The 26,121-nt window shown below is 52.9% G+C and overlaps 1 protein-coding gene and 1 long non-coding RNA gene across 6 annotated transcripts in view; one reads left to right on the top strand and one right to left on the bottom strand.

Annotated features, from left to right (window-relative positions):
• Positions 1 to 2,040, bottom strand: part of LOC132596810 (uncharacterized) — a 37,202-nt gene extending 35,162 nt beyond the window's left edge. For 2 of the 4 annotated variants that reach the window (XR_009562823.1, XR_009562820.1), the window contains exon 1: positions 1,769 to 2,040. This is a non-coding gene — a long non-coding RNA (uncharacterized lncRNA). Of the gene's footprint in view, positions 1 to 191; positions 661 to 1,768 lie in introns of those variants that run through there. The other 2 variants (XR_009562824.1, XR_009562822.1) reach the window with 1 other exon arrangement.
• Positions 581 to 26,121, top strand: part of RASGRF1 (Ras protein specific guanine nucleotide releasing factor 1) — a 104,718-nt gene continuing 79,177 nt past the window's right edge. Inside the window, exons 1-2 of one of the 2 annotated variants that reach the window (XM_060293741.1) lie at positions 581 to 1,308; positions 18,883 to 18,989. In XM_060293741.1, the coding sequence (XP_060149724.1) occupies positions 1,033 to 1,308; positions 18,883 to 18,989 (383 nt within the window). In that variant the 5' untranslated portion in view covers positions 581 to 1,032. The remainder of the gene's footprint in view (positions 1,309 to 18,882; positions 18,990 to 26,121) is intronic. The other variant, XM_030878442.2, reaches the window with a different exon arrangement.

Here is a 26,121-nt window from a genome sequence, read left to right as displayed (position 1 = left end):
GTATCATTGCGCCAGCGCAGCTATTTGAAGGCTCCCATGGTCCCTGGCGCCTGCGTTTGAAGCCCGCCTTCAGGCTTTGGAGGGTATTTGCAGAAAACTCCCAGCAGCGGCTCGCCGGCCAGACCTCAGGGCGCAGGGGGTGGCGCCCGTAATTATGGCAACATTCAAAATAAAATAAAATAAACGCTCACCTCCCCCTCCACATCTCCGTCTGTATTGTCCTTAGGTCGCTGGGGAAGCCACCAGAAGTGGGGCTGGATGCTGAAATGAATGTGACCTGGCCGATTACGCAAATATTAGAACTGAAAGCTCTTTCAGCTCTGTTTCGCCATCCACCTTCCTCCATCCACCACGGATTAGAAAAATAAAGTACCAGGAGGAAGCCTTTGGAGGAGAAAATGACAAATGGGACTTAACCCAAGGTCTACAGTGCGCCGCGGCGGGGCGCAAAGACGCAAACTCCCGGGATGGCGAGCCTCTGGTGTTCCACTGGGTTAAACGAAAATTGATCCGATTTGCTTTTTAACACCCGAAGGGGAGAAGAGGATATCAGGGGAGGGAGGACAGGATTTGTTTATGCGTGTGCGTCTGTGTGTCCGGGGAGGGGGAGGAGGCGCCAAGGTGCAGCCTGCGCGCGGCTCTGCGCCTCGGCGGGCTGCGTGCGTGTGTCCCTGTCCGCGCTGCTAAAGCGGGCTCTTCGAGGGATCGGCGTCACATGACTCCGCCTGCCCCTCGCCAGCGCGCAGCTCGCCAGTCCCTCAGTTTGCCCGGCGCCAGGGGAGGGTCGGGAAGCATCTCCAGGGCCCGGGGGCTCTGCGAAACGGGGAAGAGGTTCTGGAGGGGAATGGTACATCTGGATTCCAGCAGCCGCGGCTCGGCGCCAGATCCCGGACTGTAGAAATTTGGGGGGAGGGGAGAGCGAGAAGGAGCGAGCGAGCGCCTGAGAGAGGCAGCGCGCCGCACGGACAGGGGCTGCCGGGTGCCGCGCGGAGAAAATGTAAGCGCGTGGAGTCTAGCTGGCCTCCGAGCACCATGCAGAAGGGGATCCGGCTGAACGATGGCCACGTCGCGTCCCTGGGACTGCTGGCGCGCAAGGACGGCACGCGCAAGGGCTACCTGAGCAAGCGGAGTTCGGACAACACAAAATGGCAAACCAAGTGGTTCGCGCTGCTGCAGAACCTGCTCTTCTACTTCGAGAGCGACTCGAGCTCGCGGCCCTCGGGGCTCTACCTGCTGGAGGGCTGCGTCTGCGACCGCGCGCCCTCCCCCAAGCCTACGCTCTCGGCCAAGGAGCCTCTGGAGAAACAGGTGAGGCCAGCGCCGCGTCTAACCTCCCAGCGCCCGGGCCGCGGCCCTCGGGGCGCAGGCCCTTACGCCGGCCGAAGGCGCCCGAACTTTAGTCCCTCTACTCGGCGCCCTCGGCGAGAAGGGAGGGTTGGCCTAAGCGGGCGGTGACCCCGCGGTGGCCAGAGGGGGCAGGGACTGCGGACAGGGAGCGGGTGTGGGCTGCGGCTGCCCTTCACCCGGCGAGCTCGGTGGGAGGCGGGCGCAGAGCGGGCAAGACGCGGAGACGCGGAAGGGGATGAGGCGCGGAGAGAGATGGGCTCCCGCGGGAGACGTAAGCAATGAATGTAGACCCACATCCAGCCAGAAATGGTGCTCCCACCTCCACTCCCACCCGGGAGAGCCCCGGACCGGGGAGGTGTAATTCCCCGCGCTTAGGCACGGGAAGGGCGAGACGGAGGCGTGCGAGCGCCGCGGCCCCTACCTCACCGCGGCTGGGAGCGAAGAAGAGCCTGCGCTCTCTCTGCCAAGTTGGGAGGCTGCGAGGCCGCAGGGGTCGGTGAGGTGCCATCGACCGGTGGCGCACTCCCAGCCGGCCCCGGGCGCAAGCAACAAACCGAAGGGTTCCAGGGACCTTTCTGATGCGCCGGGGCTGGCGCCAGGGCCGCTGCGGAGGCCGCGGGACAAGTGGGCGCATCTCTCCTCCTCCGCCCCCTGCGCCTCCGCCACCGCCGCAGTCGCGGCTCTAGCGCTGCTCTAGCGTTTCCGGAGTTGCGAGGCTAAAAGGCCAGGCTCGGATCTACCGGGGGGCCTGGGCGGGGCGCGGGTGTGCCTTTGGTGTGGAGGGATGGATTAGCACCTGCGGGTGCCGAGCGAGAGCACCAGACAGCGGGAGTGCAATTTTTAAGCTTGATGCGCTCTCCAAAGGCATCTAGTCTGTCCCCCTCCTCTGGGAAGGTAAAGTCAGAGATAGTGGATGCTAACATGTCACCGCTGGGAGGACCTGCGATCCATGGGGACCCAACCAGCTGGTTATTGCCTACATGAGGTCACTGAGGCCAAAAGAGAGAAATTTACTTGCCCAGTGTCATGCCAGGAGTTGAGGCCACCTTAAGGTTCTGAGAAGATAACCGGGGGCTCAAAAGCCATTACTGCAGGCAGACTGGTGGTGATTGAATTGGCTGAAATAAAAGCATCCTTGAAGTCGCCCTCCTAATGGTCGAGACAGATCTGAGCTCAATCCCCGCAGCACATCTCTTCCTTCCCTGCCCTCAGCCCAGAGGTACTGTGAGATGATTTCGAAGGCTGAGAAAGGTGGACAGGAATATGTGAGGGTGGGTCTCTGGGGATGGCAAGCCATGTGGCAGGTAGGAGCTCCCAGATGGAAAAGCAAAGCAAAGAGTAGGCAGCTTCTTAAGTTAAAGGCACAAATGGGGCCTGGAAGACACCTGGGAGACCCAGACCCAGGCTAGGCCAGAGATGCCCTCTCAGCCCTTGATAACCTGCCCTTTGCCAGCCTTCCAGAACATTATCAACACCTGTTGGCCAAAGTCCACCTGTACTACCAGTGGCCTATAGCCCCAACTGGCGCCCATCCTCGGCCCCCTACCCCAGAGCACAGAGCTGAGCTCCCGGGCAGGCGGGGAGAGAGGGCTGAAGGAAGCTGAGTTGTTGGGCACACAGTGTGTGCTCTCAGCCCCTTGGATGCAAAGCCAGAAACAGGCCTGAGACTGAATCACAGCTCTGCAACTTCCTGTCTGTGTGACCTCAGTTAACACACTAAACTTCTCTGAGCCGCTGTTTTGTAAGCGAAATGGAGGTAATAACACCTATATTTCTGGGGTTTTGAGAACACAAATAATATGTATGGAAGTGTGCTCACAGTCCATTTTAGTTTGACATGATAAGTGTTAATTGAATCTGAATTATACCCACCTGGACAAGGAATAGAGGTCTGACATAAAATGTTGAAGCTGAAAGGAACCTCAGAGAGATTGTACAGCCCACTCCCATTTGACAGATAGGGAAACTGAAGAGCAGGTTGGGAAGAAACTACCTACCTGTTTCTGATTCAGTGGCAGAGTCAGACCTAGAATTCACCCAATGTCTAAGAATTCCTGAAAATGAGATCTTAGCGTTGATTCCAGATCATTCACCTCTTGGCTTGGGTGTTGAATCTTGCTAGCAGTGGATTATGGGAGGGACAGGAGTGCAAAACCACTTGACCATGTGCACGTGTGGTCTGAGCCGTTTCCCCAGAACACCAACAGTCAGAGATCCTCAAATGTGGTCACAAGAGTAGCCCTCCTGGCACAAGAGAACAGCAGAGGTTTGGGAATAATAGGGGATGGTCTGGTGCTGCCCAGCTCAGGTGCAAATTTCTGTTAAAGATGTGTGCTTTGTTCCGTACACTTATAGAGATGTTCCATTTGACTCCAGACCGAGAGTTTGGCTCGTATGGAAAAGTAGATCCCGTTCCTTTGGTCTGCACGTGTCTATAAAAACTTCTATCTTTTTCTTTTCTAAACCTTTGAGTAAAATTGACGGCCTCTGCAGCTGCTCCATGTTTCTCCTTGAGGGGGAGCCCCCGTAGCACCCACAGAGCACCCTCATGAGAGGCCCAGCTCCAAGCCATTCTGTGACTGGGTTTGCCTTGTAAACCACAGGAAACCTTGATTCAAAACCTGCTGGGCATGTGGCAGAGAACCCATGTTAGGAGGCCTCAAAGAGGCTATCAGTTTGGACTGGCCAACATCTAGTGAAGACTTGGTTTTAGCAGGATGTCATTTTTATCCAGGCCTGAGCAGGCAGCTTCCATCTGGAGGGGCCAGAGATGGTTTCTCAAGAAATAGAAACCAGGTTTTGGCTGGGAACCACCCGAATGACAGGGATGAGTCAGGGACAAAGCACACAGTATGTGCTCAGGAGACTAATTGAGCTGAACTTACTGGTGTCGCTTGTCAATTCCACATTTCATGTCCTGAGGACTGACTGTGTACCAGTCCAGGCCCAGCGTGGGGTCATAGGCCCAGGAAGCTGGATGTCACAGTCCCCGGCCCCCAGGGAAGATGAACACAGATAAAGATGGTACCTTACACCGTGAAGAGGCTCTAGTAGGATAGGATGGTCACCTTACACTGTGAAGATGCTGTAATAGGAAGGGCTCTCAGGGTGCTCTGGGAGCCCAGGCCCATCCTAACGTGATGTGCTATCCTCTGGCTGCTTCTACACTGCTCTGACGGCGTCTGTGGTAGCTCTGGCCTGGAATCCCGAGGCCTCCTGAGATCGGAGGGGCACAGCCGCGCTCCTGTGCTGACTGACAGTTGGAAGCACCCCTCTACACGCTGGCCTGAGCCCTGCTTGCTCAGCCCTGACCTCCTCACCTCTGACCCTACAGCCCACACACTGAAGGCCCAGAGGCCCTGGACTTCGAATTTGGGTTCAGAGATTGACCCTTGGGGTTCTTGCCCTGCTCAGGCATGGAGTCACCCCACACTGGCTTTTCCCACCCTCACTCCCAGCCCCCCGAAACAGAGCTTCCAGACCCAGCTTCTCAGTGGTGGACTTGACCAAACCAACCCCAGCACTCCCCTTACCGCCCCCCCCACCCCGCCCAGACTCTTCCTGATTCCTGTAAAACAGAAGGGACACAGATCCCTTCAGCCGGAACCTCAGCACTGATGTGGGCAGAGGTTCCGGAAGCTGACGGTGCCCATTAGCACCTGTTATCCACCCAGTGGGTGGCTTTCCCTGGAGACAAGAGGAAGTCCCTCTCCTGGTCCTCATTCACAGGACACATTTCTGGTTGGCCTGGTGGATACCTGTTCACAACAGCCCTAAAGCCATGAGTGTGCCCGGTTTACAGATGAGGAAACAATCTCACCAGCGCCACCCAGCAAGGCAGCCACTGAAAGGCTCTCTGGCTTTCTGTGCAGCTGCGCCGTCTTCACCACAAAGCCTGCCTGCCTGTTGCTGGAGCACGTTCAGCCCTCTGGGCCAATCAGAAAAACACAAACGTGAATGTAGGGGAGTAAGTGTACTCGAAAAGCAACCCCCGCCCCAGACACAGGGACACAGGGACGTCATGCACACACGTGGTACCAGCAACTCAGCCCACGATCCTTGCACCTATGGAAGGGCCAGCAGGGCTGCCCCACGGTTCCAGACCAGGCCCAGCCCGGCAGGTGTGGGACCCCAGGGGTAAGTGTGTGGGGTGCCCATCTCCCCACCCCAGCCCCCAGATATTTCTAGCACTGAAATGAGGTTGAAGCAGCTCAGTAAGGACACCTTAATTGGGACAAGGAAGTACCAGGTCCCTGCCCCTCTGCTTGGCGACAGTGGGATGAAGGTCAGAAGCAGACGGTACACACACAAGCCTACCCTAAAATCTCACTGCCATTTGTGCGTGCCGTAAACATTTTGGCTCTCGGTGTGAAGCCCATGCTGGGTCTTGTGGATACAGAGAAAAATCAAACTTAATCCTTGTCTTCAAAGGGCTCACGGTGGAGTAGGGCACTCTCCCTAGACTCACTCCCGCAGTAAACACCAAGTGCGAGGAATTCTCCATCCTAAGGAGTCCGGACTCTCTCCCTGCCCCTGCCTTGGTTCAGGAGCTCACAGCGTCAGGGTTGATGTGCTGAACTCGCTCACATGGTCCCATCTCGCCCCATGCCAGTCCCCTGCCACACAGCAAGCCACCAGAGTGAGCTTCTAAAGGGCACACCTGACCATGTGCTAAGCCACTGAAAGTGTCACTGGCTCTCACTGCCTTTAGGAAAAAATGCAGATTCTCCAACATGACCTGGAGGAGCCAGCGGGCTCCGGCCTCTGCCTGCCTTGCTAACTCTGCCCCATCCTCCCATCCCCCTCCTTCCTCACCCTACACCTGCCTCCTCTTTCCCACCTCAAGGCTTCTGCAGCAGCTGCTCCCTGTGCCTGGAATGATCCCCGACTCCCCCCAGCCTTTAGTGACCAACTTCTCCTCCTCCTAAGACCTCCCTTTAGGTCTTAGCCTAAAAGTCACCTCCTGAGGGCCTCCCCTCACCGCAGGAGCTAGAGGAGCCCCAGGTCCCCCATCACAGGCAGGGACAACCCTCTCTCCTTCATCCACATCGCTCATCAGGTCGGGATTAATTGATGTATTTGGCTGGTGGTTTGTGAAGGGTCTTCCTTCCCCTTAGAAGTAAGAGTCAGAGTGCATGTTTTACGTACAATACCTCCCCTCATCGTCCCAACAGCCCTGTGAGGTTATACCTGGTAACCCATTTTTGAGATGACCAAACTGAGGCTCAGAGATGGCAAGCAACTTGTTCAAGGTTACGGAGAGCATACGTGGCAAAGCTGGCACGTGAACCCAGGTCTACCTGACTCTAAAACCTGAGCTTTCCAGGCACAAGCACAGCATAAAGACTTGGGCTGAGGGACTGTGTGAGTTTACCATCCTCTGCCGAGATAAATGACAAATGAGGGAGAGAGAGAATTAGCAGCAAGCGAAATGATGCCACTGCCTCTCTGGTGACATCTGTGAAGCAGCTTTTGTTTCTGCTTGGGTTGGAACCTTGCACCTCGAATCCCAGGAGTCAAGGATAAACACCCCAAGGCAGGCATCCACACCCTGCAGTCCCGTTTCCCTGGAATCCGTGGGAGCCTGGAGCCGGCGCCCATGTGTACAGAGCCAAGAACAGGACTCAGCCCCCGATGTTTATGCAGGAGAGTTGGTGACGCGTGCACTTGAGGGGGGCCCAGAACACTGCCAACGCCCAAACACCTCCGTAAAGGCGGCTGTCGTGCAGGGAGCAGCTGGGAGCCTCGGACTCCCCCACTGCCCATCATCCGCTGCTCGGAGAGGAGGGCGCAGCCTCGACTCCCAGCTCATTCACTGAGGGGTTTCTCTGTCTCTGGCAATGACGCAGCCTTAGGTGAAAGTTGTGGGTTTCGAGCCACACAGACTGGCTTTGGATCCTGGCTCTGTCACCTCCTACCTAGGGAAGGTCTTATTGCTCTCTGAGCGTCAGTTTCCCCATCTGTGAGGTGGAAACCGTAACACAGCCTACCCGGCAGCCCTGTTCTGAGTGTGGTACTTGATGCTATTTGGAAAGCCCTAGCGTAGCGCCGTAGGTCCGATCAATTCATGGTAGCTGTTGTGGCTTCAGCTTTCACCTTTAGGACAAGGTTCCTTCTGCATGAAGCAATGACCCAGATCACCTGGGTCTCTGGCAGGTTTGAAGTGAGTCAACACGGAGCCCTGACCCTGGATATAAAAGTAGGATGGTAAATCTTATCTCAAATAGCCTATGGGTTTCTGAGAATGTCTGAGCAAGCATGCCCCTGAAAGAGAAAAAATGGCTGCAGGAGTTTCCTTCAACCCTGGCAGCCACACCTTCACCCAGCCCCATGGATTTCACCTCCTAAATCTCTCTCAGACCATCCACTCTTGTCCCTCTCTTCCTCCAAGGCTCTAGTCCAGACAGCCATCATCTCTTGTCTGGACTTAGGTGGGGGCCTCCTAACAGGTGTACTGGTCAGCATGAGTGGCGTCATGCTGCAGTAACAACCAAGCCCCAGATCTCCATGAACATGACAGAGGCTTATTTCTTGCTCATGCTTTAGGTCCCATGCGGTTGGCAGGAGGGCACTGCTCATTGTGATCACTCAGGGACCCAGCCTGATGGAGATTCATCCTGACACTTGCCTCCACAGTCACCACAGCCAAGGGCAGAGAATGCGGCAGATCTCTCCCTGGCTCTTAAAGCGCCCCCCGGAAGTGACCCATGCTGACCACGTGACCACAAGGCAGGTCATGTGGCTTCAGTTCAGCGGTGGTGGGGACGTGCAGACCCACCACGTGCCTGAAAGCAGGGCTCTAGAGATGCTGGGAGAACCGTCTCCCTACATCCGCTGCGTCCCGCCATCCCCGTGCCTCTCCGCAGCCAGACCACTTTCCAAAATGCAGATCTGATCACTCACACACACACACACACACTCGAGTAACTGAGGAGAAAGGCAAAGGCGCCGTCTTGATGGGTTTAATGACAGAAAGCAGAATCTGTGCTCACGCTTACAGGGGCATCTCCTTCCCGCCTGGGGCATCAGGGAGACTCCGCCAAGAAAGGGACAAGTAGGACAGGAAATGTAGGTTGCAGGGTAGGCAGAGCTGGCCCCTAAAGCCTGTGTGCAGGCTACAGAGCGCAGTGGGGAGCCAGCACAGGTCTCTCCGCTAGAGACGAACTGCTGTGATCTCTGTGCTGGAGAGATCACGGCAGGGTGAGAAGAGACAGAAGGACGACCCATCTGGAGGCAGGAGGTCAGGTCAGAGGAGGCTGTGGAACTGAGCAGTAAAAGAGGCCTGAATCTGGGGAGTGCCGAGCACTGAAGGTCCCCCCTCCACTCCCATCCCAGCCGGTCACTGCGTCACCATGTCACTGAAACCTGGGCTTGCGCTGTGCTACAAAAACCATCCCAGGATGCACCCCACAGCCTCTGGGGCTTCCCACCTCCCGGGCTCGGTGGGCAACGGCAGGGAGTGTCAAGTTCTCATCCTGTGAAAGCACCAGGTGCTGTCCTACCATACCTTCTCCTCCAGCCACCGCTCAGATAGAGCACCTTTGCAGCTTACAAAGTCCTTTTCAGGCTTAGCATTTCCGGTAACCACCAAAGTAACGCTGCTGTTACTGCAGTTCTACACAGGGGAGAGAGAATCCCCCTTTGGCAGATGAAGCTCAGATAGAGGGAGCTTATCTCCCAACAGATACCTGAGTGTCTGTTGTGCCAGACCCCGAGCTGTCACTGCTAATAAATGTCAGTCCTCCTTGTTCTAGATTGTTCAGGTCAGTGGACATCCAGGCCGACTGTTAAATTCAGCAATTTATACTTAAAGACCAGATCTTACTAATCCAGCAAGGCTAATGCAACTTCTTTGCCCTGAAAAAAAGAGAGAATTATTTTCAAGAAGATACTTCCTAGTTGAATTTTGATTTTTTTTTCAACTTGGAAAATCTAACTCAGACCTTAAAATAAAATTCATTTTAGAAGAGTGAATGAATGAATTTTTAGCAAGCTTAGCCAGTATTCCAGAAACCCATCTAGAAATTCAGACAAGCTTGATCTAGATTGACTTTTCCTCTGTCAGACTATATGAATAAAATATAACCAACTTTATTTAATTCTCTTAGACTCTTAGCCACACTCAAGAAATGAGTGAAATAGTTTGGAAGCACCTAGGCAATCATGCAGCATTCTCTGCATGCCCACTCACCTTGCCTCGAGCCTGCCGCTGCCCTTCTATCCTCTTTCTCCCGCAAGGGGCCTTACCTGCCCTCCGGCCACACTGGTTGTCACCTGGGCTCCCCTCACCTCTGGTCAGATCCACAGGCTTTGGGGACCTGGGGGAAGGGCTGGTGTTCCAAAAGGAGAGCCCGTACGGTGTGGGCACAGGTGAGGAGAGGCAAGTAAGTAATTACATCTGAGAACTTCCTGGTAGCCTGGACAGAAAAGGGAAACAAGCTGGTTATGGGGCACCCATTGCCTCCTGCAAAGACATGGTGCAGTTCCTCAAGCATGAGCACTTGTATATCCAGGGGCTTTCATAAGGGGGACCAGTGGGGAAGTGATGACGATCTCCAGGGCAGAATCACTGCAAGAACAGGGGCCCACCCCATCAGTGGCTCCCGTGGGCTCTCAGGGCAGGCTAAGCATGTTTGGTGATCACTCTCCAGTACGCTGGACCGCTGGGGTCCGAAAGAGGAGTGTCCTGGTGACCAGGAGTGCAGGGTGCAGGTTGGAGAACCTGGGGAGTGGATGGCCGGCTGGGCCTCTCAAACAGCCACTGCCTTTTATTTTAAAATTTTAGAATTGGGACTTCCTTGGAGATCCAGTGTTTAAAACTCCATGCTGTCAATGCCAGGGGCACAGGTTTGATCCCTGGTCAGGGAACTAAGATCCCCACATGCCACGTGGCATGGCCAAAAATAAATAAGTAGGTAGATAAAATTTTAGAATTGGTAATATATTACCATGGTTCGACATTCAGAAGTTACAAAGAAGTGTACGTTGACAATGCTCGTTTCTGCTGCTGACCCCGGCAATCCAGTTCTCCTCTCCAAAGGATTTTGATGTTACCAGTTGCTTATGCATTCTTCCAGAGACATTATATATGCAAATGTATGCACTATATATGCAAATATATGCAAAGATGTATAGCTCTATGGCCATATATATGCACATCTGTATAATTGTACAAGTGGTAGCATACTACAAACACTATTCTACACCTGTTTTTCTCACTATGTTGTGGAGATCGTTCTCTATAAGTATATGGATCGTCCTCATCTTTTTTACAGCTGCATAGTATTCCACTGTGTGGATGTGCTGTAGTTTATTTAGCTAATCTCTCGAGGGACATTTGGGTAATTTATAGTCTTTTTTTAATTACAAACAGAGCTGCAATTAATAAACACCTTTGTGCATAGGTCATTTCTAACAGAAGGTGAAAGGCAGACATGTCCAGACTGGAATTCATTCCTTCTTTCAGCAAACGTCTAGAGAGGCTGTTGGTGGGAGGGGGAAGGGCAGGCTTGTTGACTTGTGATGACAGATTGAAAGGTGTTCGTGCAGGACCAGCCAAGCATGACATCTGTGGCTGTGGCTCATGGGGTCTGGAGTAATGTACATGGAAACACAGACCATTCAGCCGCAGAAGCTTGGAGGATGACACAGTCCCCCAGGCCACCGGTCAAGCACTGCCTAGTTCAAGGCTGACTCTGGGAGGGAGGGACTTTCACTGGGCTCTTCAGCTCTGACATTCCTGTCTCTCCTCCCACCTCTGTTCCTGTCCCCAGGGGGCAGGCAGGGAGTAGAAGCAAGCGAGTGATAAGGTGTCTAGGAGGTCGGTCCCCGGCAGCAGCTCTCAGCCCTGGGACTCTCAGGAGCCCATAGGAGATGGGGGTCTGAGACAGGCGCTCATCCCCGGGTCAGAGCAGAGGTCACGGTGCAGTAACCAGGCCCTGGGAAGGCCAAGACTTGAGAACCCAGAGGCAGAGGTCGGTGAAGCGAGGCCACTCAGAGCAGGGGGCAAGAATGTCATGAAGTGGGGTGTCCAGACCCTGTGCGGAGCCATACCAGCTGAGCCACAGCCATAGGGCAGGATAGGTGGGGCCACAGCCATAGGGCAGGATAGGTGGGGCCACAGCCATAGGGCAGGATAGGTGGGTCTTTTCTGGATTGGTGTGGGAGCACCAGTGGGGCTGCTCGAAGCCAACACTTCTGTTGAGCAGGGCCATTTGGGACATACTGTGCCCAGTGAAGCCCCGCTGTGTGGCCAGCATGAGGCTGGTGCAGCCAGAGCGGGGAGGGAGCAACGCTGAGAACTGTGCACGGTGCTGCAGAAGCCCTGAGAGAGGGCAGAACACACTCCCAGGGTGGCCTGGCCCAGGTAAGAGCGGGATCTCTCCTGCGAGAGCCAGAGAGCAGACAGGCTTCCCCTGGGATCTCAGCGGTGGGAGGTGGACAGGGACCTCAGGTGACGGGGAGCCTGGATGGATAGCCCCTTATAGTGGGAGAGATGGACTCCAGCCAGAGCGCGCGCGCGCACACACACACACACACACACACACCCGCTGAGGCCCCTTCAGGTTCCCTCTGGCACCGTCCCCTCTGCACTGGGACTTCGGGAGCGTCGGGCAGAGAGGACTGCCAGGCCAGGACCAGCTGGGACTGTGGTCCCAAAGATGGACCAGGAGGAAGGAGCCAGGACCCAGTGGGGGAGAAGCTGACCCTGCCTGACCAGGCCACCAGAGTGGACCTACTAAGTGGAAGGGGTGGGGTTGACTGAGAGTGATGGCATCCATCCTGCAGCTGACCCCAGCCCACCTCCCTCTTGGAGGAGACAGCAAGCAGGGGGCCAGACAGGACAGTGGGTCTGGATTCTGGTCAAACAGGATGAATCAGAAGGGGGCAAGACCGGGGGCAGGGAGACCACAGGGGACAATGGCCCGGGTGGGAGATGAGGGAGCCTGGAAGCAAGCAGTGAGTTTGGCAGAAGGCAGAGTTCCAGAGATATCCAGAGCAGAGACCCTGGTGACCAACTGAATACCAGAAATGAGAAAGAAATGGGAGCCGAAGGTGATGGAAGGAATGCCCCGAATTGCTGATTCGCCGTCATCCTTTGATCTTGGCACAGCTATGACTCCAGTTCCTAAGCCTCTCCCATGCCTCCTGGGTGTGTGCACGTGCATATGGATTGGTTTGGTTTTGTTTTTTTGAGGGGGGTTAGTTTAAAACAACAGGAATTTATTCTGTCACAGCTCCAGAGGCTAGAAGTCTGAAACCAAGATGCCTGCAGGGCCCTGGTCCCTCTGAAGTCTGGAGGGAAGAATCTTTCCTTGCCTCTTGTAGCTCCTGATGGCTTCCAGCAGTCCTCGGTGTTCCTCGCCTTGTAGACGCATCTCTCCAGTCTCTGCCTCCCTCTTCACATGGCTTTCTCCCCTGTGTGCCTGTGTCCACATTTCCCTCTTTTTATATATTAAGGCCTCTTCTTATGAATCTGGTATGACTTCATCTTACCTGGATTACATCTGTAAAGACCCTATTTTCAAAGAAGGTCTTTTTCTTAAATTTGTGTTCGAGTAGAATTCATTTACAATGTTGTGTTAGTTTCAGGTGTACAGCAAAGTGAGTCAGTTACACATATACATATATCCACTCTTTTTTAGATTCTTTTTCCTTATAGGTCATTACAGAGTATTGGGTAGAGTTCCCTGTGCTATACAGTAGGTCCTTGTTGGTTATCTGTTTTATACATAGTAATGTGTATATGTCAATCCCAGTCTCCCAATTTATCCCCCCCGCAACCTGTCCCCCCTTGTAACCGTAAGTTTGTTTCCTACATCTGTGACTCTGTTTCTGTTTTGTAAATAGGTTCATTTATACCATTTTTTTTAGATTCCACGTATTTTCACCTAAGGTCTTCTTGACAGATTCCGACGAACATGAATGTTAGGGGGAACGCTGTTTGTACACGGGCATGTGAATGCACATGTATGTGGTTTTCCTAGTAATTGTCCACTGATAGGTTGATTAGACCCATCTCTTGGACTTTGCAAATGATTCAGTTACTTTAAAAACCATCATGAGCCCTTTTATGAACCAGGAGCTTTGACAACATCATCTGTTTACAGAACCCTGTGAGATGGGTAAGAGCCTCCCCTTTTTGTGAAAGAGAAAACAAGTCCACAGAAGTGAAGAGACACGCTGGAGACACCGAAGCTAAATAATAAATTTAAACCCAGGCGACTCCAAAGCCTGGTATGTGCCACAACTCCAGGGTCCCAAAGTCCCCGGAACACTGGTTTTCTGGAATGTTGGTAGATCTTCCCAAAAATGAAAACAAAAGGGTTCCGTGGTGGGATAAGTTCTGGAAGAAGGTCCTACATTGCAGGACTGTTCAGTGCCTTTATGAGGTGAGTGGGCCTCCTCTCCCTGAAGAGATATAAGCCTCGTTCATGAAAAGCCAGTGCCCACACCCTTCCAGCCAGCTCACTGCCCAGGCCTGAGAAGCAGATTCAATGCCACCTGCTTTACGGCTTTTGCTGTTAATCAATTAATGAATAAGCCGGGCTCCCATGCCATGCTGAAAAATGCATTCAGTCACCCATTCAAGGAATGAAGGCTATTCCATGCCCAGGCCGAGGAACAGTGCCAGGCTCTGGGGATATTCCTGGTCAGGAATCATTTATTTGAAAGGAACAGGAGCCTATTCAAAGCAGCTTAAGGTTTTTGCTTAAGGAGGACTCTTGGAATAGTTACAGTGATAATTAATGGAACCCAAGGAGAAACCATGTGTCTGGGTCTCCAAGGCCTGGACCAGGAACCATGTCTCTCCGCCCCACCTTCCCCAACTCCCACTCTAGTTACCAGGTCTCCCATCTCCGCTTTTCTCTGAGACACTTCCACTGCCTTCTTTGTCATTTGTACTTAGAGTTCAGCACACACAGCTCATTCATTTGGTCTGTCTGCGTCACTTCCAAATAACTGGGAACTCCTGGCTGCATAGTGTCTATGGCTGCGCCAGGTGTCGGCTCCAGGACCCTGCATCTCTAGGAGAACATGGGGGGATGGGGGGAGGGGAAGAGGTGCTTCTGCTGCAGACATTGCTCCCTCTTAGGGGTTCCCAGCACTGGGTGAACATTGCAACCAACTGGGGGGCTTTGAAAAATACCAGTGCCTGAACCGTGTCCTCTCCCTGTTCCCCTTCTCCCACGATCTGCTTTAATGTGCCTGAGAAGGGGGCTCAAGCATCCGTGTTTTCTTAGATTCCCAGGTATCCCTAATGTGCACCCCAGATTGAGACTCTCTGCTGTGGTAGGAAAGACAGTAGAAAGGCATTACAGGACTTCCTTGACGGTCCAGTGGTTAAGACTCTGAGCTTCCATTGCAGGGGGCGCAGGTTCCATCCCTGGTCAGGGCATGAAGATCCCGCATGCCACATGACGTCCCAAAAGCGGGAAAAAAAAATCACTACAAGCTGATAATGGCTTTGATGGGGAAGGACGGGGGCAGCACATTTGACAGTCTAGAAGGAGCAGGAAAGAGATACACTAAGACCCGATGGTGTGGAGTGCCCGTGCCTTGCAGAAAGCATTCAGCATCGTGGGCTTTCGTGTGTGTCATTGATTACCATGAGGTGGACAGTGTCTGGGTTACAGTGGGGACTGAAAAATATGGGTTGAATTCACGAATGAGATATCATTCAGGTAGAGAGTTAAAGGTGGAGAGAACTTGATTTTTCATGATTGAGGCCAATTGTGTGTAGCTGACCAAGGCGAGAGTTAGTGTCATGCCCATTGGCCAGAGGGAGATGCAGAGGTTGCCCAGAATCCCTGGCTCTGAGCAACAGAGCCAGACCCAGACCCGGCTGCTGGGACTTCCACCTCCTCCACCTTTTGTAGGGTGACCAAGCACCCCGGTTTGCTCGGAACTGCCTTGGTCTTAGCGCTGAAAGTCCTGTACCCGCGGAAACACCTCGGTCCCAGGCAAACTGGGATGGTTGGTCACCGTACCTGTCAGTGGTTTCCCAATGTTCTCTGTCCTGTGGAGGTGCCGCAGCCCGGCCAGCCGACTGGGACAGGCAGGAGGCAAGGGGAAGGCCAAGCAGGCAGGGTTCCAAGCCTACCTCCCCAGCCCGCAGAGGCTCAGGTCTGCTTTAGCTGTGCTAGATAGAAGTTTATTACCATACAGGCACTTGGGACTTTGGAAACAAAGGCCCATCCTGAGGCAGGAGGGGGCATAGATCCAGCCCACGCAGGCATGGGGCAGCAGCATTCAGTTAGTGGTCAGGTGATACAGGGCAGAAAGAGGGCATCCTGGGGACCAGGCGTGAGCTGAAGCCCAGGATCGCAGCCTGGTGAGGCCCCAGTTCTAAGTCTAGTACCTCGAACCCAGATGAGGCCACAGGTATGCTTCTAGAACGTTTCCTCCAGCCAAGATAAGGACCTGAACATGACTCTGGTCTCGGCACAACCCCAGGTGTGATGTCTGAGTCCCTTCCTAGGAGTTTGGTAGTCCCAGGTGTAGTTTCTGGATCAATCCCTCTTAACCTGCTGAGGCCTCAGGTGAAGGTCTAGACCAGCGAGTGGCTCTCCACCTTGACCACACATTAGGATCACCAAGGGGCGCACAGGCCACACCCAGACTAGTGACAGCAGAGCCCAATGTATAGTCAGGGTTGAGACCCGCTGGCGGAGATACTTAGCAGCCCAGGTGAAGCCCCAGGCTCTGCCCTGAACCTGGTACGGCTCCTGGAGTCGTTTGGGATCGTTCTAGGGGTCTGATTTTGATGCTTAGAGGGTTTCGGGGTCCATCTTGGGACTCCTGGTGGAGCCCCAAGTCAAGGTATCCATCTCTCACTTCAGGTCCAGGGAAGCTCTGTGGAGGCCCCAGGTGGAGCTCTGGGCCCATCCCTGCAGCCCTGGTGAGGCTCCAGGAGTAATTTCACCAAGTCTTGCTTCTTCTTTAATGAAGCCAGGGATGGTCCATTGGTGGTTTCTGCTTCTGTTGGATTTCCAGATATGTTCCAACAACTCTAGTTGGGCCTGTCAGGATTCCACATTTGAAATGTGGGTTCCTGGAGGAGGCCCCTGGGTTTATTTCTGAATTTATCCCACATCCTTGATCACATATAGTGTGTGAGTCCTGATCAATGTCCCAGGGAGGCCTCAGATGTGGCTCTGTCTTGACTGGAGAGTTCTAGAGTGCCCCAGGGCTGACTCCAGAACAGTGCTTCTGTTCTGCAGAGAGGTCCAGCCAGCACCCACATGAACCCATATGGTCACATCGTTTTGGCAAACATGGCTAAGCTCTTGTCCCATGGTCATGCTGAGGCCCACGTATTGTTGTCAGTGAGTCCGCCAGACTCCGAGAAGCTTTGAGGGGGTTCTGGTTGGGGCAGAATGCCCAAGGTGTGGTCCTGGTCTCATCACAGCCGCTCTAGTGGCCCCAGTTTGAGCCCGGTGTCCACTCTGCCGCTCTGCAGTGGTTCACCTCTGGCCTCGGCACATCCTTGTAACTCTGGGAAAGCCCAGGGGTGGTTCAGCTTTCAAGGGTGACCTGGGGTCTGTCAGAGCTCTGATCCAACACCAGCTGAGGTGATGGGGCTGTCTCAAGAGCTCTGATGGTACCCAGGGTCACTGTTCATCCCTAGAAATGATGGCTATTGATAGCATTTCCCCAGAACCCCCAGAAACACCCCATTCACCTGCTAGACCACCAGCCTTGTGAGATCCTCAGGCAGTTGCTGGCAGTGGAGCTCCAAGATCTGAGTGGACAGTAGGTACCCAGGGAAGGTGTGTTATTCCGGCTTCTCTTCTTTCCAGCCATGTGGGCTCAGGCAAGCGGCTTCACTTTTCCGCACCTCAGGTTTCTCTGCAGTAAACAGGTAATAAGACCTGTTCCACCTGGTGAATATGGGAATAAATGAGATCATGGGAAACAAGCATCTGCGTGTCACCACCTCTCGAGAGATGGGGAAAGTGCATAGGTGACCACGGCAGCCCGGGCTTTCACCTGCTCCCTCGCAGGGGGCGGACAGCCAGTTACCTGCTTCCTAGGAAAGAAGTGAGAGACATTGACTCTGCAAAACACACACACACACACACACACACACTTCTGGCTGCCACCAAGAACGACAATTAACAGAAAGACAGTCATGTCAGCGGAAGCTAAAAACAAGTTTACGTGCTCCATCCTGCTGTTCCCTGCTGCCTGGGCCCCGAGGGACGGAGGGACAAGGGACAGCGCCCACTGACACAAGACCGCACCGCGGCCTGCGGTGCATCTTCTGAATGGGCAGGCCTCGGGGGCCCTCTCTGCACCTCACTGCCTGCCTCTCTCCTCCTAGTTTCACCAGGACCAGACCCAGGAGGCCTCCGCAGGTGGGGCCCCCAGCACTTTGCCTGTGCACCCTTCTCTCTGGCTGAGCCAGCTTTCCTCTCCGCCCCGAGGCTGACACCCCCGACCCCTGTCTGCAGCCCGCAGAGACGTGGCCTACAGGCACACAGGGTCTGCATGTCCACCCCCCACCCCTGACCCCCGACACCTGCCCTTTATCCTGCCCATGCCTCCCCCAGTCTATGGCATCCCCACCCACCTAGTTGCTCCAGCCGGAAACCTGGGCTTTCTACTCTCCTCCACCCCATCCCGCCACTCAGCTCCACCACCCAGGCCCCGCCCCCTGCCCAGCCTCCTCCCTGGCATCCTTAACCCCACCGCACGGCCCCTCCTACCCACAAGCACGCCGTGCGCTCTCGATTCCATCAACTGAAATAAAACCTGGACCAACCAACGCCTCATCCTCTGGGAAGGCCTTCTGCTTTCCCTGGGCTGAATCAGTGGCTGGCTTTCTCTGGGCCCTTTTTTCTTACCTCCATGACAGTAATGATCGTTGCACTGTGTTCATTATAGCAAACACTTGTACTTACTAGATTTCGGGCATTGTTCTAAGAGCTTTACACGTATTCATTCATAGAACGATATTACAGATGTGTGTCTCTCGTTGGCTCCTCTGCTTCCCTGGGAGCTCGGGCAGCAGACCCCACGTTTGAGCAGCTCTAAGTCGGTCACTGCACCCAACACGAGCTGGCTTCCAGTGGGCTCTGCTCGGGTCTATCTGTTCATTGCTCTAACTCCAGGACCTAGAAGAGTGTGTTGAAACATTTGTGTGGAGTGAATTAAATGCATGCTGCCCTGAATTGATACCAGGTCCCGAAAGGGGATGTTCTCTTGGTGTGTTTTCTCTGCCTTTCTCCCGGCATACCTGATGGTTTAAAAGTGGCTTTTTTGCAGTTTGTTGGTAAATAGGACTTTGTGGGGTTTGCTTCCTTCTTACAATAGCCTAAGCGTAGGTTCTGTTACATGGTACAAAGCCTGCCTTAATAGAGAGTTTGAAACCGCTAAACAGAATGGCGTTCCGATGATCACGAATAATGAATCCTTGCCTAGCAGATGTGGCAATGAGCACTTTGCAGAACAGCCAGAGCGTTAACGGGAGACGCTGCCGGTTCCGTGCCGATCGCCCTGGTAATCAGAGCTGTCTTCTTCTTGGTGCAGCACTATTTCACGGTTAACTTCAGCCACGAGAACCAGAAAGCCTTGGAGCTGAGGACAGAGGACGCCAGGGATTGTGACGAGTGGGTGGCAGCCATCGCTCACGCCAGGTATGTCTCGCCCACCCAAAGGCCCCGTCCTGAGCAGACTCAAACCCCAGGAGGGGAAGGCATGGAGGAGGAGGAGATGGGGGGAGGATGGAAGCTGTAAGAAGGGCATCTTGACAGGCCCGCCCTTAGAGCCCCGGAGCTCTGGGACGTGCCTCCCTGGGGTGCACAGGGAACCAAGGGCCCTGAGGTGCAGCGTTATAGCCTCCTGCCCCCTTCAACCAGATGAGCTCCTTTTTTTCATACTAGGAGAACTGAGTACAATTTGGTGGGATTACAGGACTTTATAGCCACCAAAGGCTAAGACCACCAGGGTTCTAGCCCGGATGCTGCAGGAATGGACTAGTCCTGTCTTTTCTCTGGGGCTTGGTTTTCTCATCTGTAAACTGAAATTGTGTAAACCTCTCTGAGCTCGGATGTTCAGGGATTCTAGACCTGCTCGTCCCTTCATTCCCAACGATGTGTACCCCTCTCTGGAGGGATTCACTGGGCCAGGTGGGGAGAAAAGCAAAAGGAGAGTGTATGCTGCAGAGGAAATGGGGGCTCCAAGCTGCATTGAGTCTTCCTGGGTCTTGGGGAAATGATGGGCTTGTGGGCTAGGGTGTGGCCCCCAAGCTAACAATCCCCTGGCAAAGCTAAGTACTGTCAGGTGGGATGGACACCCAGACTCACCCCTTTGAGCAGTAGATCTTTCTGGCTGAGTGGATAATGGTGTGTTCCTGTGTCTACTCTCCAGTAAAGTGTAAGCTCCTCGGGGCAGGGACTAAGTAGGATTCTTTGCATCCCCAGGGCCTTATAAAGGTATAGACAAGTTCTCAGCAGTGTAGATGGGAAGAATGCAAAGATGAATGAATGGATAGAGGTTGGATGTTGAGTTTATATGTGGAAGGTGAATGATGGATCAATAGAGGGTAAATGAATGATAAATGGATGAGTGTTGAAAGTATATGTGAAGGGCGGATGGATGGATGGATGATAAATCAATGATGGGTAGATGATGGATCCATCAGGTGAAGATGGATATAGATAGATGGATACCAGAGCCCTTCCTTGAGCCTTGGATCAAGCCAGCTGACCAGAAACCATTTATTATGGCTATAGCACTGACCTTGACCCTGAGGTCAAGCCACCTCCATCCCTATCCTCAAGGAGTGTCCAGTCTAGCTAATGGAGACTAGGTTCTCACCTATGAATCAACAGAGTCAGGCTCTGAGTGTGGTACTGGGCAGACAGGGATGGATGCAACACAGGTATTCCCCCAGGGCTACCCCAGCCTAGTCAGGAAGACACTAGACAGATGTACAAACAGCTCCGGTGCATGAAGGCCGTGTTAAGTACAAGGCACCACAGGAGACATCTTCAGGGAAATGGGGGAATCTGGGGGATCTGGAAATAGGGCATGTCATGCTATGGGCACGTCAGCCCCTCCACCAGCCCCCAAAAAGCCTTAAATAAAGGCAGTGATCTAGGAAAGACAATTCCAAGAAAAATGAAGAGACAAAGTTCGGGTGTCAGAAGGTTGGTGAGGTTGGACATTGGACTGGAACCAGATCAGAACTATCTTGAATACCCAGCTGAGATGTTTGAGCTCTCCTCTGTGAACCATGGGAGGCCATCAAAGGTTTTACACCAGGATGATCAGAGCTGTGATTTGGAGTGGAAATTGCTGGCATTGTGGAGAATGGAATCAAGCAGGAAGAACCCAGATTCAGGGAAAGCAGCTGGACCTCAGGCTCCCAGCACTAAACTAGAACCAATAGCAGGGCTGTTTTGAGAAGCAAATGAAATGATTTATGTGGCGGGGCTTTGTAAGTGTTGAGGTATTATAGAATTCTACTTTGGTGTATATTCTGGATAACCAGGACTACCTTGACTTCGAAAATCAATTCACACCAAAATTTTCTAGAGACAATGAGATACCACTACCTGTAGAATCTACAAGGTCTGAATTGAAAAAAAATGACAGTAGCAAAATTGGAGAGGGGGTGGAGTAACCATAAATCACATGATGCTAGTGGGAGCATAAAGTGGTTCAACCACTTTGAAAAATTGTTAGGCATTTCCTTTAAAAGTGAAACATACACCTACTCTGTGACCCAGCAGTTACACTTCTTAGTATTCATCTAAGAGAAACGAAAAACATCTACAAAAAATCGTGTATGCAAATGTCCTTAGCAGCTTTTTGCACAATAGTCCCAAAACTAGAAATAACCAAGGTGTCTATCAACAGACAGATGTAGAAAGGAATCTTAATACATCCATGCGATGGAATGCCGCTCAGTAATAAAAAGGAACCCAATGGGAGGGAGGCTCAAGAGGGTGGGGATATGGGGACATATGTATGCATATGGCTGGTTCACTTTGCTGTACAACAGAAACTAACACAGTATTGTGAAGCAATTATACTCCAATAAAGATCTATTAAAATATATATTATATATATATATATATACATAAATAATGTAACCAAACAGATGAATTTCAAAGTCGATAGGCTGCGTAAAAAGAGCCAGACACAAAGTAGCACATGCTGCCTGATTCCTGTTATATGAAAGTCTAAAACAGGCAGAACTCAACTGTGGTGATAGAAATCAAAACAGTAGTTGCTTGTGGGATGGGGGTTGACAGGGAAGGGGCACGAGGGAACTCCCTGGGGTGATGGGAATTTCCTTTATCTGGATTAGGGTGTATGCATTTATCTACACGGATCAAACTGTTTATTTAAGGTCTGTGCTTTCCATTATATGGGCATTAATCCTCAAATTTTTAAAATAGATTCTATCTATTAGAGTGTTTTAGTTCTCTGCTGCTACAGAACAAATGATGACAAACTTAGCAGCTTAAGGGACTTCCCTGGAGGTCCAGGGGTTAAGACTCCATGCTCCCACTGCAGGGGGCGTGGGTTCAGTCCCTGGTCAGGGAACTAAAATCCCACATGCCATTGTGGTGCGGCCGAAAAAAAACCCCCACAAACTTAGCAGCTTAAAACCACACCCATTGCTCAGTTTTGTAGGTTGGAAGTCTGGGCTCAGCTGTGGTCTCTGCACAGAGGCCCATGGGCTGAAATCAAGGAGTCAGTCAAGCGGGGCTCTTACCTCGAGGTTCTGGAGAAATCTCTGCTTCCAAGCTCACTCCTGTCGTTGGCAAAAGTCAGTTCCTTGTAGGACTGGTGTCCCTGTTTCCCTGCTAGCCGTCAGCTAGGGATGGCTCTCAGCTCCACGAGGTCCTGCCTTCCTTGCCCTGTGGTCCCCGCCATCCTTAAGCCAACAACGGCTCACCAAACCCTTCTCCAGCCCCAAATCTCTGACCTCCCCTTCTGTAACCAGCCAGAGAAAACTCTCCATTTTCAAAGGCTCGTGTGATTGGGTCAGGCCCACCTAGAGAATCTCCCTGTGTTAAGGTCAGCTATGCCGTATAGTATAGCCCAGTAAGAGGAATAAAACGCATCGTAGTCATCATCCCAGAGATTATGCAGGGCTTCGAAACCAGGGCAGGAAACTTGGGGCTACCTTAGAATTCTGTCTGCCACAGAGAGGGGACAATGATTCTTTAAGCAACTCACTGAACTGGAAATTGGTTCCAAGTAGCCCATAAAATCCTAATCACATGGGGGTTTTTTGGGTTTTTTTTTTTTTTTTTGCGGTACGCAGGCCTCTCACTGTTGCGGCCTCTCCCGCTGTGGAGCACAGGCTCCGGACGTGCAGGCTCAGCGGCCGTGGCTCACGGGCCCAGCAGCTCCGCGGCATGTGGGATCTTCCCGGACCGGGGCACGAACCCGCGTCCCCGGCATCGGCAGGCGGACTCCCAACCACTGCGCCACCAGGGAAGCCCGACACCACCTACCTTTGAACAAAAACCTCTCGGAACTCACCATCCTTTAGGAAGCCAGGGGGACGTGCCAGTTGGACATGGTTTGTCTTCCCTGGTCAAGCCCAGGGGTCTGAGTCAACCCACTGGCCTCAGAGGAACGTCCTCCTTTGGGCCTATAGGGCTGAGACGGGGGTCACAGTGATGGTCACCAATAAGGGAAACAGAGTCCCCTTCCCTAGAATAGTTGTCATCAGCCAGTCTGGCTCAGGTGCAGCTTGTCAGGCACCTCCTGGGCCAACAGAAGCCACAGGCCCTTCCCTAGGCAGCCGGCTGTGTGACCAAAGGACAGACGATAGGCTCTGAGCGTTATTTAACCTCAGATCGTGTGCACCATGAGAGTGTGTGCACGTGTGTGTGTCAAGGGAGAGACCGGCTCTCTTCCACAGCAATGTTGAGTAGTAGGTATGCTTGCATGTACCTAATTTAGTTTTTATTTCCATATACATAGTAGATACATGGTATATACAAAAATAAGCACTGTAGCGTATGAATAGGTATAGAGACACAATGTACTCTCCCACCATATGCATAATAGTCTAGTATTCTGGGATGCCCCTGTGGTATGCGTATGTACAGCAATGTATAAAATGTAACACCGAGTGTGGCTTGTGGCCTGCATCTCAGCGAGGAGAACTAGATGCAAACCAGACAGCCACGTGGGAGTCCTCTTCAGGGACTGGAGCCCGATTCCGACTCCACCTTTGACGCTCCTTGACTGTTATTTGGGGGCAACTCACTTCCCCTCTCTGGGCCTCAGTTTCTTTATTTATAAAATGAGGCGGTTGGCCTTTCGTGATTCCCGAGTACCCTTCCAGCCCTGCGAATCTGTGCATCTATAAAGACAGTATTGCACAGAGATGTGGATGGACCTAGAGACTGTCATACAGAGTGAAGTAAGTCAGACAGAGAAAAACAAATATCGTATATGAACGCATATATGTGGAATCTAGAAAAATGGTACAGATGAACCTCTTTGCAAGGCAGGAATAGACACAGACGTAGAGAACGAATGTATGGATACCAAGGGGAGAAGGGGGGTAGGAAGAACCGGGAGATTGGGATTGACACATATACACTATTGATACTACGTATAAAATAGATAACTAATGAGGACCTGCTGTAGAGCACAGGGAACTCTACTCAATTCTCTGTGGCGACCTACATGGGAAGGAACTCTAAAAAAGTGGGGATCTATGTATACGTATAGCTGATTCACTTTGCTGTTTAGCAAGAAACTAACACAACATTGTAAAGCAACTGTACTCAATAAAAATTTAAAAAAGAGACAGTGCTGCACAAAGAGGTGTATTGATGAGAGGGGGGAGGGGAAGGAGAAGAAGGAAGAACAGGGGGAGCCGGAGTGGGGAGGGAGGGAGGCAGGCAGAGAGGGCCGGTGAAGGGAAGAAAGGGAGGTGCAAACAGACCAAATTGTCCTGCAGATGAGACTCTGGCTCCCCATTTTGAAGCACCAGGGCGAGTGCCATCGCTAAAAACAAGCTACTGAAGACTCTGCATTTTCATACCCCCTGGAGCGAGGAGAGATGAGGTGGTGTGAAAATGGATTCCTTCATGCTCTCGGTTGAAGTTCCTTTGCAAGTAAAGACAATTAAGCCTCTTGGGAAGTTGGGAAAACATTAAAACCTGATCATTCTGGTTTAAATTCATTATAATAAGAGATGCACAAAAATCCTCATTTTAACCAAGTAGTACTGCAGACCGAAGAATTCTCTCCCTGCCCTGCCGCACCCTCCCACCTTCGGGGCACAGCTGGGCAGCCTCCTTCTCTGACACCATCAGGGGACCACTGCCTACCACTTTGCTACACAGCCCGTTTCATAGAGCAAAGCTGTTTCCCACCCTCTGCCTCCTGACCTCTTCACCTCAAACCTGGGGGTTTGTAGGGAAGCTATCCTTGTCCCATTTTGCCATGAGGGTCACAGGGACTTAAAGAACTTGTGTAACACAGCTTCTGAGTCTGTGACGAGAGCCAGTGTCCCTAAACTGGCACCCCCCTGACTAGCCACATCCAGGGTACCTGGAAGGTCATGTCAGTAGATTCCAGACTGAAAAGTGTCCCCTCCATTTAAGTGGGAGATGGTTGGTGACCCCAGAGAGGGACCCAGTTCCTGTGGGTGCTGGGGCCAAACGCCAGCCCGCAGAGGGCTGAGGGGTGAATGGGGAAGAGGGAACATGGGGATGATGGGTGCGGTTGCTCTTCCAACAAGCCTCACCTTGAAGGTGGAAAAGAGGGGCAGGAGTTCAGGGGAGGGTGGAGGAGGGCGAGGGCACATCCTCATCCTAAGTGGGGAGTGACTTGAGGCTTCGCATATGCTGAGGAGAAAAAGCCAGTGGAGCTGTTAGGCAGAATCTGATGCACAGAAATCCTGAGGAGGGGTCAGGGGCTAGGGATGTGGAGGGGAGGGAGATGGTAGTTACCACAGCACTGGCACACCGCACAGAGCTTCGTGTGTGTCCACAGATTTCATCCTCACGGCAACTCTGCAGGGTGTGGACTGTCATCATCCCCATTGTATGGATGAGCAAACTGAGGCACAGAGAGGCTGCGTGACCTCTCCGAGGTCCCTCAGCTAGTGGGTGTGGGAGCTGGGGCTGAGCCAGGCAGATTAGGTCCGAGCAGGGATGCTGCCCTTGAGACAGAATGGGGGTGGGCGTGCCGTGGGGCTGGCGGGAAGTGACGGAACAGCACTGCACATCATGCAGGCTGTGATGTCAGAGCAGGACCGCCTGCAGAGGACTGGGGGTGGGGGTGGGGGGTGGTGAGGAATGAGGTTGAAGGGGGCTGAAGCTCTGGGGTGGGTGGGGAGCTGGCAGGGACACCAGAAATGTTTCAAGGCCCCGCTGAGGTTGGAAGGTGGGAAACGGGGGGCTGCCCACTGCCGAGAGGGGGACACAGGAAGGAAGACGAGGGTGAGCGCGAGGAGGAGCCCAGGATGTGGGCAGAGGGGAATCTTATGAGATCCTATCTGGTGGTCCTGGGCTGAAGCAAAAAGGGAGAGGAAAGATGGGGGCCAGGGAGAGGGGGGACTGGAGACCTCGGTCCCCAGACTTCGTTGCAGACACTCCCAGAGACCAATAACCCTGCCCTCCGAATCTGTGCCTTGCAAGTCTCCTGCCCCTGCCCCAGTGGGCACCCCTCCCTGCAATGGTGAGATTCCCTTCCACAGCCTCTCTGCCCTCTGAGACTGGACCCCATTTATAGAATCGGGTTTCTCCCTAGCTCTGACACCTTCAAATGCAGGTGTTG

Source organism: Globicephala melas, chromosome 2, assembly GCF_963455315.2.
Source record: "Globicephala melas chromosome 2, mGloMel1.2, whole genome shotgun sequence".
NCBI lineage: Eukaryota > Metazoa > Chordata > Mammalia > Artiodactyla > Delphinidae > Globicephala > Globicephala melas.
Note: the sequence above shows the minus strand (reverse complement) of the source record. Positions and strands in the feature narration are given on the sequence as shown.